The sequence below is a fragment of the Corylus avellana genome, chromosome ca9 (assembly GCF_901000735.1).
Source record: "Corylus avellana chromosome ca9, CavTom2PMs-1.0".
Taxonomy (NCBI): Eukaryota; Viridiplantae; Streptophyta; class Magnoliopsida; order Fagales; family Betulaceae; genus Corylus; species Corylus avellana.
The window spans coordinates 3,807,139-3,823,284 of record NC_081549.1 but is presented as its reverse complement, the minus strand read 5'-3'; the positions used below and the strand labels follow the sequence as shown (position 1 = coordinate 3,823,284).

General features: G+C 32.6%; 1 protein-coding gene and 2 long non-coding RNA genes across 3 annotated transcripts; 2 read left to right on the top strand and 1 right to left on the bottom strand.

Annotated features, from left to right (window-relative positions):
* Positions 1-833: 833 nt before the first annotated feature.
* Positions 834-3,325, bottom strand: LOC132161694 (uncharacterized). Its single transcript, XR_009438171.1, has 2 exons — positions 3,047-3,325; positions 834-2,749 (listed from the first exon to the last, which is right to left on the bottom strand). It is a non-coding gene; the product is annotated as an uncharacterized LOC132161694 (long non-coding RNA).
* A 3,386-nt stretch (positions 3,326-6,711) lies between these two features.
* Positions 6,712-8,067, top strand: LOC132161711 (uncharacterized). Its single transcript, XR_009438173.1, has 2 exons — positions 6,712-7,654; positions 7,764-8,067. It is a non-coding gene; the product is annotated as an uncharacterized LOC132161711 (long non-coding RNA).
* A 3,036-nt stretch (positions 8,068-11,103) lies between these two features.
* On the top strand, positions 11,104-12,473 carry LOC132192211 (glucan endo-1,3-beta-glucosidase, basic isoform-like). Its single transcript, XM_059607483.1, has 2 exons — positions 11,104-11,234; positions 11,367-12,473. The coding sequence occupies exons 1-2, from the start codon at positions 11,141-11,143 to the stop codon at positions 12,308-12,310; spliced, it is 1,038 nt and encodes a 345-aa protein (XP_059463466.1). The 5' UTR covers positions 11,104-11,140; the 3' UTR covers positions 12,311-12,473.
* Positions 12,474-16,146: the final 3,673 nt, after the last annotated feature.

Below are 16,146 nucleotides of genomic sequence, written 5' to 3'. Positions count from 1 at the left end.
TTCCTAAAAAAAAAAAAAAAAGTGATGAATATATTTTTTTACTGCCAGAAGAAAAGAGACGCTAACTTACAATTTCTTTTAACTGAAATAGTAAAGAAACATTATTGCCTTTTTTTTTTCTTTTTTTTTTTTTTTTGATATTTTTTCCCTGGCCACCGGTTAAAGAGAATTACTCATGTACCACTGCAAATATAGAACTAAGAATCTGTTTAAAATTGCGTTTAAAAAATAGAGTTTAAATTAAAAAGAGTTTTTAGACAAAAAATTTAGTTTTAAGCTTTTATCAAAATTGTTTTTTTTTTTTTTTTACAATCTTTCAGCTTTTTAGATCCTTAATAATGCTTTTAATTTTTTTACAAAACAAATATTTACCTTTTTTCAAACAAACTTTTTAAATATTAAAAACACATTTAGATATTTCAAATGCAATATTAAACAAGCCTTAAGAGCTGATCCTGCACTTAAAGGATTCACGTTTAAAAGCCAACATAAACCCCCTTCTCTCTTTGTCACCTCAATATGAAATTCAAGAAAAATGCTGCTTCTTAAATAAAGGGCAAGTTAGGCGGCGTTTGCTAAACGTTTTTATGCGGATGATTTGCGCTCAACGCTGTTGAGTGATAGACATGTCGCTCGCTCGGCCTTCAACGTAGCACAAAATCACTACCTGTATTTTTCTTTCCTAGTCCTCCCATTTCAATAAAAAAGAAGGAAATAATAGTATTTTTTTTTTTTAATTTCATGTAGCATTGAGAAAGAGAGTAAGGGTTGAACGGTTTCTGCTTCATCTTTTCTTAAATATTGAGAATGTGAAATAAACTTGCCAGCTGAAAGGATGATGAACTGACGACATTCTACTCTCTTATTTCAAAGTTTAAGCAAAATATTAAGAGTAGAGTTCACATTTCCCTCGAGTTACGAAAATTGATAATGTTTTCTAAACCTTCAATGGCAAGAGTCCCACGTTTCTTCGGTCCTGAACCAGGCTTCATTCCCAAGGTCATCTCCGGGAAATTATACTGCATTACAAATCTTCCTTCTCTGCAATCGTATATTCTCATCAGCAAAAAAGTAGTCATCTCCTTTAGTTATAGGATTCCTCTGTGTTTTCCACATTTTTCCCTTCCCCAAGTCTGGCTTCTGCAGGCATTAGTGTAAAGGATAAAACGCATAAAAGTGTAATTTTACTGTTTTTGCTTTTTTCTTTTTTTACACTTTTACCCTTATAATTTCTAAGGAAAGAAGACCCACTGTAGAACTAACTACGACTCATATAGAATAATGTCCTGTGGTGTGGACGTGGTATGTTGGGTGGCAAGGGACACCCACATTGTAGTTTGTGCCAATTGCTCTTTCTCTTCCAATGCTGCAAGCAATCCTTTGATAATGCTTCAGTTAATAAGCATGAAAATCACCAGATCTATTTGCATTACTGATGTGATCTGTTACACTAATTTTGTTTATTAGTGTATTGCATTGAATATCATGTGAACTATTACTCTCTTGTTTTTTCAAAGCTTGTATTAACTGCATACAAAGGATTCCTTAGTTTCATGTTATGTTTCAAAAGGCATTATTGCATGTAGTTAAATAAGTGCGACAAATCTTGTTGTGGAATAGAAGAGAAAGGCCATTGGCTTCTATGATAAGATTGTAATTGTTCATAAATCAGTTTTTCCACACTACCAACATTTTCCTATAGCCTTTCACTGGACAGGAAGACTGCTATCTATCCCCTCTTGTTGTCCTTTAAAGGGAGATAAACAGATTTACGATAAACTATTTACTAAAAAGGTTAATTTGTGAAGAGACTACTCTATTATGACAAAGCAGAAAAGTACTCCATTCTGAAAAAGTTAAAAAGACCAATAAAATAGAACAAGTCAAAATCATTAACGAGATAAAATAAAATTTTTATGTTATTTATTTATTTATTATTATTATTTTTTGCATTGCATAATAAATTGGTATTTTTTTTTTCTTTTCTAATCATTAGTACTTAAATACAATGAGAATTCGAACTTAAAATTGTGTAAAATTCTCCAATCAAATATTTAAATTTTACCTACCAATATTTTCAATATTTAAATAACCAAAATATTCAAATTACAAGTTAGATTAGAAATTGAGCTTAGAGTACTACATCATGCATGCCAAATCTTAAGAAAACTAAAAGAAGGAAAAATAAGGCAGGGAAAAAATTATATGTAAAAAGAAGAAATTACGTTAAAGTTAAAAAAGGATAAATCAAGAAAATGATGTTCAAAAATAAAATATAGTAAAAATCAGGAAAGAAGGAATGAATAGAGAAAATAAGAAAAATAACTCCAAACACACCCGCACTTCTCGCCTGCAATCTGCCTAAAAGTCCACAACCATCTTTGTTAATCATGAACTAATTTGGTTGGAATTGAAATCCAACAACCATTTACAGCAAGAGAAAATCTAACTAAATCGGGAGGGAAATGGAAAATATTCGAGAAGGAACTAGCCTGCCTGCATCCCTTGTCCATTGTCTCATCAAAAACCATTGAAAAGGAACAATTATATAATGCGATGGTATAATAGATTTTATTTTATTTTATTTTATTTTTTTTTTTTTCAGTTTATCTGATGATGTACAGTATAAAAGCTAATATGATATAGCTCCATCTAATTAATTTTATTAATGAAGCTCAACTATTCTGCTCAACTATTCTACTCAGATATTATCTTAAAAGTTACGGAAAAAAGCCGATAACAAGAGATCCTGCAGAAACAGAAAAACGCATTAGTGTTGTCAGAGAGAACATAAGAAAAAATAAAAAATCCTAACATATTCAAACTAAAATAAAGGCTTTAGATGCAAATAATTTAATACATTTTCTTTGATTTATAATGCTAAGATAGCACAAACTAAGAATTAAAACTAACCCACTTGTTTATTATCATCAACTATGATAATAAGAGATTCCCCAAATAACTAATTCACCATTCTATAAACTAAATACTTTTTTTCTATTTCTGAAATTATAGGCAATTGTAATAAATTAGTATAAAGGTTGACCTCGTTCATTGGTCTCTTTCCCCGACATCTGTGAGTGTGGTGGAAGAACATCCATCAAAGACTGATATTGAAATTCTATACCGAGTCCCAGAGAAATATCCGATAGAATATCAATATTAGCGAAAATGTTGGTCGCCATAATAAGCAGTCGGGGCTGGCCTGAGCGATCGACTAAAGACGGAGGAAAGGGGCGGATGGGATAAGACTTAAAAGAGGATGAGGAGTGGGAAGTTGGGTTTCGGAGATGCTTCTTATTATGTAACACCATTTGAGATTTGAGGAGAGTGTTGGATCGAATGAGGCCTAAAGGGGTTGTGGTTTATATAGCTGCTATTTAGGTTTAAAGAATATGTCATATCTTGGTGAATATTATTTTTGAAAAAAAAAAAAAATTAAATATGTTTTAAGGGACGTTTTGGTCTTTTTAGAAACTTAATAAAATAAAGTAGTGTAAAAATTCAAGTGTTTTTTTTTTTTTTTTTAATTTATAAAAAACATCTACGCAATTTTTTTATTTTCTTTTTAAAAAAAGGATATTTTTAGAAAATACATTCATTTTCGTTAGTTTTTAAACCAATTAAGAAAATATAAACTTTTCTGAAACAAAATCTTTTTCAGCAGGAACTTTCCTGAAGCAAGCCTTCCTTCTGCAGTAAACAGCTTTAGCTACTGTCACGGGTCATAAGAGTCAACGTTGCAAAAGAAAGTTACAGGAATGCTTTTGGTGTTGCAGAAAATAAATCAATGAAAAGAATGAAGGAGCAGACGGAAAAGGTCAAGGCGTCAGGCGTGGGACTCAATGAGAATCTCTCTTGATCTTCTCTGACGTTGAAAATCTTTTGTTTTTCCAATCTTTTGTCTCTTCCTTATCTTGGATTTTCTTTACTTGCAACTTCTTTACTTGCAATAGCTCTTCGCCTACTCTCTCACCATTATTCCTTATGCTTTCATTAATTTCTTTTTAAACTTTATCATTAGGGTGGTGTTTGGAAAACACTACCATTATATTCATCTCTTTTTTTAAAAAAACAATAAAAAAAATAAAACTTCACTTACTTTTATTAACTTATGCGTCTTTTGTAAACATTCTCACATTATTTAAAATCTCACTTTAATTTTCTTTCACTTTTTTCTTCTGTTATGATTTTCTGTTAAATCTTAACATAAATATGTGAAATTATTAAAATACTCTTAGTCATTTTTCTCATTTTTCCATTTAATTTTACTACGATATTTAAGAATACGGGGTATTTGAAATGAAACGAAAGTTCGATATACCAAAATGAGATATTTAAAATATTGAAGGGGTGTTTGCAAAATGTGCATAAGGTCATGGGGTAAGTGAAGTTTTCCCTTAAAAAAAATTAATTTCACAATATTTTCACTTTTTATACCACATCATTTACTTTTTGTTACAATTTAAAGAAAAAAAAATCATTACAAAACAAATTTTTTTTACTTTTCAATACTATTTTTTTACTTTTCTATACTAATTAGTACACTCATTTTTTTTTTCTCACCAAACATGAACAAATGAACAATGCCTTGTAACGTTCATGTTGTTCACCAAATAAGGCTTAAAATCTGTAAGGTCTATCTGTGACTCCTACATAATCAATGGTAAATTTGAATAAAATATAGATAGAAATGAACGAAAGATGAATGAATTTTTTTTTTTTTTTTTAAATAACGTTTAAAATTAAATAAATTACTATTAAATTTTGGTTTAACAATAATTTTAAATACACGTCAACATACGAGAGAATAAGACCGAAAATGTATAACATTTCTCTTCTTAAAATAATGGGAAAGGTCAATTAGAGAAAGAACTAATGAACAAACTCACACGTATTGGCATGAGGCAAGTGATTAACACCACTACTACCATGTGGCAAAATTGCAGTGTATCATTTCTGATACAATCCACTGGAATAAATTGTGGTGAAAGAACATTCATCATGCTTAAAAAAAAATCAATACATAACATAAAACAAAACATGTGGTCATCAAATGCACCATGAACTATGAAGGAAAAATATTAGATAATTTGGGTCGTCAAATTTTCATAAATAGAAGTCAAAATTATCATTTATCATAATCTTTCTGGTCAACTAAACGACAATTGACTTGATGGTGCACTTTCCCTACTTTGTATTTAGGCTATTTTAGAGCATCTCGGGCAGTTGAGGTTATTTAAAATCAACTTTTTTTTAGTTTAACTATTAAGCTTACTACCTTTTTCGACTTTTCTAGTTTAACTACAAAAAAGTTAAACTAAACTAAAAAAATTTAGGCTAATTGGTTAATTAAAATCAACTTTTTAGAGCATTTACAATAGAGGGGTCAAATTTAAATGCAAAATTGTTCTTCAAAACTCACTTTTATTTAGTTTGACTAATGAATTTTTAAATGTCTCTACATCTGATTAACTATATTTTTATCTATATTATTTAAATATTATTAAAAGTGAAAAAAGTTTTGGAAAAAAAAGAACATGTGAAAGGAAAAATTGAAATTTTTTTGAAAAATAGAGGAAAAGATTTAGAAAAAAAAAAAAGAAAACATGTAAGATAAACAATAAAAAATAAAATGACTTCTTTAAAAAATGTTTCTACATTTAACTTTTTTTTAAGCTCTTCTGATCAAATATCTATTTTACATTTATTTTTAACTAATTTAATATAAATTTTTTTAAAAACATTTAAAAATTTATAAAATTTTTCTACAAAAATCGACTTTATTAATCGACGGTCAGCCCTAAGGTAAACCCAAGACGCGTGCATTTGAAGAGAGAAGGGACAAGGAAAAGCACGATGGTAATGATGGTAATTAATGGAAGCCGGGCAAGCTTCGAATGTAAAACTGCCATTTTTTTATTTTTTATTTTAAGTCAAAATCATAACTATAATTGAAATTATTTGTTTTATAAAAGTAATTTTGTGCATTTTGTAAATGTTTAATATTTGAAATTTTTTATTAAAAAAAAAAGTTCTCTAATAATAATTCTTTTGCAAAACTTTTTAGATGTTTTTTATTTTTTATTTTTGTTTAAACAAATATTTTGATTTTACTAAAGATGAAATTGATTTTGAGTATTTTGAAATGTGTGATCGAGGCATATCTTATACTTAATTTTAATTCAACTTTTAGACCAAATTATTTTCTCTCTTTAGTTTAAGACCGTCTCTCCTCTGTAGGCAATTTTTTTTTTAAACTTAAAAAAAATTTAGGCCAAAGTTGAATTTAAATTTTACGTTTAACATTTTCTTTTTCAGAGTATTTCGTGTGAAGAGAATTTTTTTTAATGTTTATTTATTTATTTATTTTGATAAAAATAATAAATTTGGACAAGAAAATATTACCAAAACGAGTTTGAGTTTTCTCTTTGAGGACAAATTTCTCTTAAACTCCTTTTCGTGGTGTGGTCTTCAGCCTGAAGTACTCCTTAAAAACTCTCACATGTTTGGCAAAAGACTTTGACCTTCTTATTAAACTAAAAAAAGTTTTATTTTGTGATAATTTTTTTTATTTAATTAGTTGTCAAAAATAATTAATATAATATGATAGATAAAAAGATTAAAATATTTAAAAATAGTATTGAGCTGTTTTTTTGGCCTTTGTCTTGATCTTCTGATACCAAAATCTCTCTTGATTTTCTGACGGTCAAAATCTTTTGTGTTTTCACTCCATTAATTCTGGCGGTCTTGCTTCTTTTTCGTTGATGGCAGATCTGAGCTGCTGCAGTTCAGACTTGAGAGAGCAGCAGCTTTGTCTTTTTCTTTATCTTGGATTTTGTTTTCTTGAAACTTTTTGACTTGGCTTGTCACTTCACGTGTTTGTTTATTTTTTTAAAGCTTTGTCTTTTTAACCTAAACCCCTTCTCTTCCTACGCATCCGCCATCTTCACTACCGCCGATAAGAGGTGGCTCATTTTCCTCAAGTAAGAATCTCTCAGACCCAAGCTTGTGTCATCGTTGATCCCAAGCAATCTTCCTCTGCAACTTTTTTCTTTTTTCTTAAGTGCTTTTTCAGCACCCTGTTTCGCCGATCTATTCACTTAAGCTTGCGCCTGGGCTCTTTTAATGATTTTTTTTTTTTTTTCTTTTGGATTGGCTATGGCTGGAGTTGAATCAGATCTGTTGAAGAAATCTGTTCTTTTTAACTTATTATCTGACCGTTAAAAAAACAAATCTTTTTTCTCAATCTCTCATCTACTCCGTCTCCTCTTTCTCTCCTGTCATCTCTATCTCTCTCAAAGACTCAGTCTCTCTCGTCTCCGTCTGCTCTCTCAATCTCTCTCTCATCGTCTGTTTCTGTCTCCCTCTCTACTCTTCGTCATCTCAGCAGAACCATGCCGACTTGCCGGATTGATTCTCGGTGGTGGTTGTGATTGGCCAAAGCATGGATCTGCTGTTCTTCGTTTGTCCAGCCCGAAGAAAGAAAATGGAAATTTCAAGGAACCTTCGAGAATGACGAATATTCCCCACCACGGCTTAAATCATATTCTGGTACATAAGCTGTGGTGGAGGAATATCCGTCATACTCGCCGGAATCCCACTCCACATTGTGTGCTTTGCTCCCAACCGTGGAATTAACCGAAGATCTGAGGTACATTTTAGCCCATGACAATGTAATTAATTTTTCATTTTTTTTTTCAATTTATATAATTATCAACTCTTATACTAACATTTTCTTTTTCTACTTAAAAACAAAACAGTAGCTTGTTTGGATGCAGGGCTTTTTCCAAGTCTTTTTGTTTTACATCTTTTGATTTTAAGGATATTGTTGATTGTTCTGTGATGATAATAATGGCCTATATCCCGAACTGGCATATTGCACACGTACGACGATGCGGTAATGATGCAGCTCATCTTTTAGCCAAAGAGGCTATGAAGCGGGTAATAGATAAGGTTTAGATTGATGAAATCCCAAATTGTATCTCCATATTATTTTGGAAGAGCAAATTGCACTTTCTCATTGAGTATTAATGAATTGCACTTTCTCATTGATTATTAATGAAATGCTAGTGATCCATTTATTAAAAAATAAAAAAGGTAATCTGTATTTTTATTCACCTTTAATTTGTGTACTATCTTCTCTGAAGTAGGGAACGGAATTTTGCTAGTCATTTTGTATTATACCTTATACTCTTGGGTTTTTATTATTTTATTTTTTCTTTCTTGGAGTGTTATTTTTATTATAAGAGGTTACGTAGTTTTGATAAATGTCTAAATTAGTCATTTCGTCCGTTGACATTTAGTTGACTAAATGGACGTTCACGTGGATTAATTAAAATTTGACACTTGGGGGTAGCTTGGGGGTCATTTGAGAGTGGCCGAGCTTGGCCCCCATCTAGCCAAGCCACCCCCTTGGCCGAAACCACCCTCTCCAAATTTTTTTTTTTTTTTTTTTGGGAAAAAATAAAAAATTTAATTAGGTGCCATGTTGTAAGTGATGACGTAGGAATTTATTTTGAAGTGTCAAATTTTATTTGGTTCACATATATTTTTGTTAAGTTAACTAATGGTCAACATACAGAAAGAATAATTTTGTTATTTATCAAACCTACGTAAATCTCCTGTGATAAAAATCAAACTATCAAAAAAATAAAAAAAAAAGTAATGAAATCCTAAGGATATTAGGTATTTAACCGTTCAATAAATTTACATTCATAAACATGTTTCCCTAACTTTATTTTCTTTTTCCTAAATCATACAAATATTATTTTAAAACTATTTATTTTTAGTATTCACAATTTTAAAAAGAATGGAAAAGAATAAATAATAATGCACACCCAAACGAAAATTTTCCTTTACTCTTTGATCCTGTTGAAAATATTTTCTTTAACTAAAAAATATTAATACCAAGTAACGGTAATATTATTTTGTTAGAGAATATTATTATTATTATTTTTTTCCGGTGACGATGAGATGTGGCGGTAATAATTTTTTTTTTATGGAAAATTATAAAGTATAAATTAAATGAAACTTTGGCTCAATTTTTTTCTATAAGGTTTTTGCTTTAAAAAAAAAATTGCATGTGGAGTAGAGAGAACACGTAAAACTACAGCGAAATTTAGTTTAGAAGTTGGGCAAAATTGAGTATAAATTGTGGTTACATTATACCTTATTCTCTATTTATTTTATTTTTTTAATATATATTTTTTTTATTGTGACTTTAGTTAATAAGAGTCAATTGAAGTGTTTTTTTTCTTCAGCCATGAAGAAAGTAATTACTAGTAGTTGTGAAAGTAATTACTAGTAGTTGTGAGAGGGATTAGGTCGTATGAGCATCAAAGGTGTTTTTTTTTTAATTTGTTTTTTTTAAGGTATATTCAAGAACTGTTTGGAAATTTATTGTATTTTCAAGAATCATAAGATGTGAAAAATTAAAAAGAATGCAAAAATAATAAATCACAAAGGACATAAATTTATGCTTACCACTAAGTGCTATGTCAACAAATTTTTAACGATGTTTTACTATTTTGAAGAAAAACAATATAGGAGGCGACTATAAATATGATCTTTAATTGGGTCCAAAGCACCCGAACGGGCCAAAACAATCGAACCGGTTTGGTAGGAGGGGTCAATTTAGGAAGATTTAGAATAATTTTCTGATTTTTTTTTATTCAAATATCATCATTTAAATATGAAGATTACAACGGCTTAAACTTTGAGTGAAACACTTACACTCACTTAGAGATCAACCCCTAAAAAGATAACTAACGCAATACTGACTCTAAAATAAATAATTGAAATACAAATAGACGCATGTTTATTTTTAATCTAAAAATACCGATAACAAAACTAATTTAAATTAATCTTAAATGAAATCTAATTCATATTAAATATAAGTCTACTTTAACAGATTGTCAGAAGTTGCCAACCATCACCTGCCACCATTTACGTTACTGATTTTTTGTACGAGCCAAACACAACAAAAATATCTTTAGCCAACCGTAAAAATAATTTTGCTAAAAATATTTTCAAACACAACATTTTACATGAAACAAACCGAACCTTAACAGGTAAACAAAACTTATCTCTTATTTATCTACCCATTTACATACGACGTGTTTCTATTGCCCGAATCATTGCGTGATTTGCGGTTGTCAGCTAGTGAGCCACCGGCACCGAGTCAAGCAGCCGAAGTCCAGAACCACTGAACCAGGGTCGAGGAGGTCTCCCAAATATGACAAAAATATTATGAGGCTGCGACCAGTTGCTAGCAACCATACACGTGGATCTCAGCTTTCCACACACACACACACACATATATATATATATATATATATATATATATATATATATATAACAATAACATTATGTCAAGGGTTTGTTAACTTTATCTTAGAGAACGCATTGCATGACATGCACGTGTCTCCAAATCCTACCACCAAAGAGCTTAATTTATTATTATATATAGTAATTTGTAAATATGATATCGTAGTGGGAATGCATCTCAAAAACTCCAAGTGATTGCAAGCTCTGACAATCATGACCCCCTCCCAGGCCAGTTACAAATGTATGTATAATATATTAAAGTATTTATATAAAAATACCTAAAATACTTATGTAAATTTATATATAGCTAAAAAAAATCTATATATATATATATATATATATATATATATTTCTCAGCCTAAAAATTAAGTTTTGTTGTCACCCCTTTATTAATGTTTTGACCCCTCCTAATAAGAAATCATAATTATGTCTCTGCTCGAAACATCGTTTGTTCAAAGAAAACGGCTAACTTTTCCGCGTTTTAGGACATAGAGTAATGTTTTTATACGATTCTCCCAGTACTTCCATATATAGCATGATGTCATAGAATGGTCGTATATATGAGTAAGCTACATGAATGGCCTCACAAAGTTACATGTGCCTTTGTTAATGATGCATGCAACTTTGTAATTTCTATATTGGAATGCTTGACCAGTGAAAAATGTGGAGTTTTATGGAATTTTTTTACCCAAAATTCTGACGCAAGTAGAAGCCTCTGACTCCCTCTATAAAAGGGCAGCTAGCTTGAAAATGTTAAAAGCATATATAGTTGCTACCATTTCTTACCTTATTTTCTTCTATATTTGCTCCAATGGCTCAATCCAATTGTGCTGCCAACAGCCCTCCTATGATGATTTCCACCATGCTAATGCTTGGGATGCTAATGGCCACCCTAGGCCAAACAGGTCTCTCTCTCTCTCTCTCTCTCTCTAGTCTTATATTTGAACTTTGTTTACTTAATTCATGTAATCATATATTGATATAGAAATTAAATTTTATATATAACCAAGATTGACTTATTGTTTAATGTAATGCAGGTGCCCAAATTGGTGTTTGTTATGGAAGGGTCGGGAACAACCTACCACAGCCATCTGAGGTTGTAGCACTCTACAAACAAAACAATATCCGACGAATGAGAATCTATTTTGCAGACAAAGATACTCTCCAAGCCCTTCGCGGCTCCAATATTGAGCTCATGTTAGGCCTTGCAAATGATAACCTTCAAAATATTGCTTCAAGCCAAGCCAATGCCAATACCTGGGTCCAAAACAATGTGAAAAACTTTGGTAATGTCAAATTCAAATACATTGTTGTCGGAAACGAAGTGAAGCCTTCAGATGGAGTTGCAAAATATCTTTTCCCCGCCATGCAAAACATTCAAAACGCAATTTCTGCGGCTGGCCTTGCGAACCAAATCAAAGTTTCCACTGCCATCGACACCGGAGTCCTTGGAGAATCCTTCCCGCCATCAAAAGGCTCATTCAAGTCCGATTACCGACCGCTTCTCGATCCGATCATCCGCTTCTTAGGGAACAATCGATCTCCATTACTCGTTAACTTGTACCCGTACTTTAGTTACATTGGCAACACCAAAGACATTCGTCTTGACTATGCTCTTTTCACAGCTCCTTCAACAGTAGTGAATGATCCCCCGCTCAATTATCGTAATCTTTTTGATGCCATTTTAGATGCTGTTTATGCAGCGCTGGAAAAGGCTGGAGGAGGATCTTTGGAGATCGTTATATCGGAGTCTGGTTGGCCTTCTGCTGGTGGGACAGGGACATCTCTTGACAATGAAAGAACTTACATTACGAATTTGGTTCAGCATGTGAAGGGGGGGACTCCAAAGAAGCCCGGAAAGCCTATAGAAACTTATGTGTTTGCCATGTTTGATGAAAACCAGAAAAATCCCGAGTTTGAGAAATATTTTGGGCTCTTTCGTCCAAATAAACAGCCCAAGTTCCAAGTGAATTTCAGTTAAGAATATCACTTCTACTGCATCCTGGAATAAGTGCAGCTTTGGTGCACATTAAAACAAAAAAATAATAATAAATTAAGAGTTACTTGTAATCCCGTAGACTCAAAACTATGGTTATTTCAATAATATCACATGTTCTATGGGCTTATGAATACTTTTACTTAATCACGCCACTTTGGCTTTCCTTTTTAACAGTATGATTTGCCTTTGCACCTGATTGGGCACACCTAGTTTTTTATTCACAAAGTTATGTATTAATAAAAATAAAAAAATGGAAGAAAAATTGTACCAGAGTTGTGTGAGGATTGGAAGGCCTCTGCCGCAACTTGCTTGGGCGTCTAAGCTCTTTGCTCACGTAAAAGGCCCTTCTCACGGCCCCGGCCAAATATTCGGGGACAGTGATTATAACAAAGATTTTTAATTTTTTGAATTAATAACTTTTTTAGTACTTGGGTTTGCAACTTTTAATTTTTTTCAACTAACTTTCTAAAACAGTCAAAAATTGTACCTAACCTATGGGAAAAGACGAAATTGATACCTCTGTTAAATTTCATGAGAAAAAATTAATGATCTGTCATGTGTTACTCGCAAAATATGTCACAAGTCCTCAAAAAATTAATAATAATAAAAACTAAACCAAAAAAAAAAAAATTGAAAATTGCATAGGGTAGCCAGCCACCCCATTTTGGCCACTGGGGGTGGCCGAACCACCCCCAAGGCCCTTGGGGGCGAACCACCCCCCAAGGCCAAAAAGGGGTGGCTGAAACCATTCCCAAAGCCCTTGGAGGTGGCTCGACCACCCCCATAGGCCAGTTGAGCCACCCCCATTGGCCAAAACGGGGTGGCCGGCCACCCAATGCAATTTTTAATTTTAATCTTAATTTGTTTGCTTTAATTTAATTATTATTGTTTTATTTTAAATTTTTAGGACACGTGGCATATTGTTAATTTCCTCTCACGGAATCTAATGGATGTATCAATTTCATCTTGACCTATAGGTCAGATACCATGTTTGACCGTTTTGGAAACCTAGGGAAAAAAAAAATATTGTAAACCCAAATACTATAAAAGTTATTAATCCTGTCCTCAAGTGGTAACTCAATCGGCTGTGGACCACGTTTAATGAAGCGGAGGTCACTAGTTCGAATCTCTCTTCTCTTGTGTGGACATGCAAAAAAAAATAAAAGTTATTAATCCAAATTTTTAATTGTAGAGAATTCTGGTCAAAAATTCTCTCTCTCTCTCTCTCTATATATATATATATATATATATATATAAACCAAAAATTCTATATTCTCTAACTCACAGCGTAATTGACGGTTGTCAACTAATGAGCCGCCGGATGAAGCAGTCGGTCTTCTAATATGATCAAATCATCAGTTATTGCACCTGTGACTGGGAAGGAGGGCAGTGGAGGCCGACCAAACAATTATGTCTCAATTTTCCACAGAACATTAGTAATGTCCAAATGCTCCACACAACCATGTTGGAAGCATAGAATTTACGCATGTTATGGTTGGAAGCATAGAATTTGCGCATGTTATGGTTGGAAGCATTGAATTTGCACATGTTTACCATAATGGGCAGGGATCAGGGCGGCTCTAAGGGGAAGGCATGCAGCCAAGGCAATTTGCTTAAAAACCCCTATGTTATAAAGACCCCCCCAAAAAAAGTGCCCTATTATACCTAATTAATTGTCCACAAAATGATAGAGAAACGCTGGACAACACGCCACTATCCCACTATATTAATGTAATAATATTGTCAATTTATGATTGCATTTTTATTTTTATAAGGTTGATCTAAGAGTGAAATAGTAGTGGTATGTCAGCTGTGATGTCTCATATTGCCTGGACATGAAAAAGATGATGTGTTTATATGAAATATACTCTCTCTAAATGGTATGATGCATTTTAGGGGTAAATCCAATAATAAAACCGTGCGAGCTTGGCCCAAAACGGATAATATTATACCACTTGGACCATATTTGTTATATATGGTATCAGAGTCATAGCCCAACCTGAGATGAGGGGAACATGCACAAGCCCATGAGGGTCGCCAGCGAGGACGTTGGGCCCTAAGAGGGGGTGATTGTGACGTCCCACATTGCCTGGACATGAAAAGGATGATGCGTTTATATGAATAAACCCAATAATAAAACCGTGCGGGTTTGGCCCAAAGCGGACAATATCATACCATCTGTTACAATTGTGAGAGATTAATGCGATATTGATGTGGTATATATTTATAACATACAACCTCCCACCTCTAAAGGATGGCGTGTGCAACCACCCCCACCCTACCTTGTGAGTTTATTTAGATAAAGAAGAATACTTGAGAAGTTTATAAGGTAAGACTTTTTTTTATCAAACTCACCCCCACCCTACCTAGGGGGTTTCTTAAAAAACAAAGTACTTCTTTTTCTCCTATGGTATTTCGTCCTCAAGGGGTAGTCCAATCTGCTGAGGACTACGTCTCATGAAACGGAAGTCACTAGTTCGAATTTCATTCAACATCTCCTTGTGCGGACATGTTAAAAAGAAAAAGAAAAAAGAAAGTATGGTTATTTCAATAATATCATATGTTCTATTGCAAATATTTTCATTTAAAATAAAAATTGATAATATTGTGGCCTGACCACGTACACCACTTTTGAAAAGCATGTTATAATACGAAAGCCTTATATCTTGAAATTAAATTATTAGGTTTATGATAAAATACATGAACCTTCTGGCAGACATTAAATTTCTTCTGTCAAAACATGATTTTTGAGTTGTAATATGCATGTTTAGGTTTGAGTTAATTATTATTATTATTTTGACATGTTCGCACAAGAGGGGAGGGGGAATTCAATCTAATGACCTCCGTTTTATGAGGCGTGGTCCCTAGCCGATTGAGCTACCTCTTAGGGACCATGTTAGAAGCATAGAATTTGCACATGTTTACCATAACGGGCACGGCTCATGGCTCTAAGGGGAAGGCATGCAGCCAAGGCAATTTGCTTAAAAACCCCTATGTTATAAAGAGCCCCAAAAAAAAGTGCCCATTTACACCTAATTAATTGTCTAGAAAATGATAGAGAAGCGCTGGACAACACGCCACTATCCCACTATACTAATGTAATAATATTGTCAATTTATGATTGCATTTTTATTTTTATAAGGCTGATCTAAGAGTGAAATAGTAGTGGTATGTCAGCATTGTGAAAGGACGCTGAGCCCTAAGAGGGGGTGATTGTGACATCCCACATTGCCTGGATATGAAAAGGATGATGCGTTTATATGAATAAATCCAATAATAAAACCGTGCGGGCTTGGCCCAAAGCGGACAATATCATACCATCTGTTACAATTGTGAGAGATTAATGCAATAATGATGTGGTATATATTTATAACATACAACCTCCCACCTCTAAAGGATGGTGTGTGCAACCACCCCCACCCTACCTTGTGAGTTTATTTAGATAAAGAATAATACTTGAGAAGTTTATAAGGTAATACTTTTTTTTTTTCAAATTCACCCCCACCCTACCTAGGGGGGTTTCTTAAAAAACAAAGTACTTCTTTTTCTCCTATGGTATTTCGTCCTCAAGGGGTAGTCCAATCTGCTGAGGACTACGTCTCATGAAACAGAAGTCACTAATTCGAATTCTCTTCACCCTCTCCTTGTGCGGACATGTTAAAAAAGAAAGAAAAAAGAAAGTATGGTTATTTCAATAATATCATATGTTCTATTGCAAATATTTTCATTTAAAATAAAAATTGATAATATTGTGGCCTGACCACGTACACTACTTTTGAAAAGCATGTTATAATACGAAAGCCTTATATCTTGAAATT

What these genes read in the sequence shown, in the direction of transcription:
- LOC132192211 (XM_059607483.1), top strand. Translation starts at nt 11,141, where the DNA reads ATGGCTCAATCCAATTGTGCTGCCAACAGCCCTCCTATGATGATTTCC. An exon ending in GGCCACCCTAGGCCAAACAG is followed by an intron (nt 11,235 to 11,366) that starts GTCTCTCTCTCT and finishes AATGTAATGCAG; the next exon opens with GTGCCCAAATTGGTGTTTGT.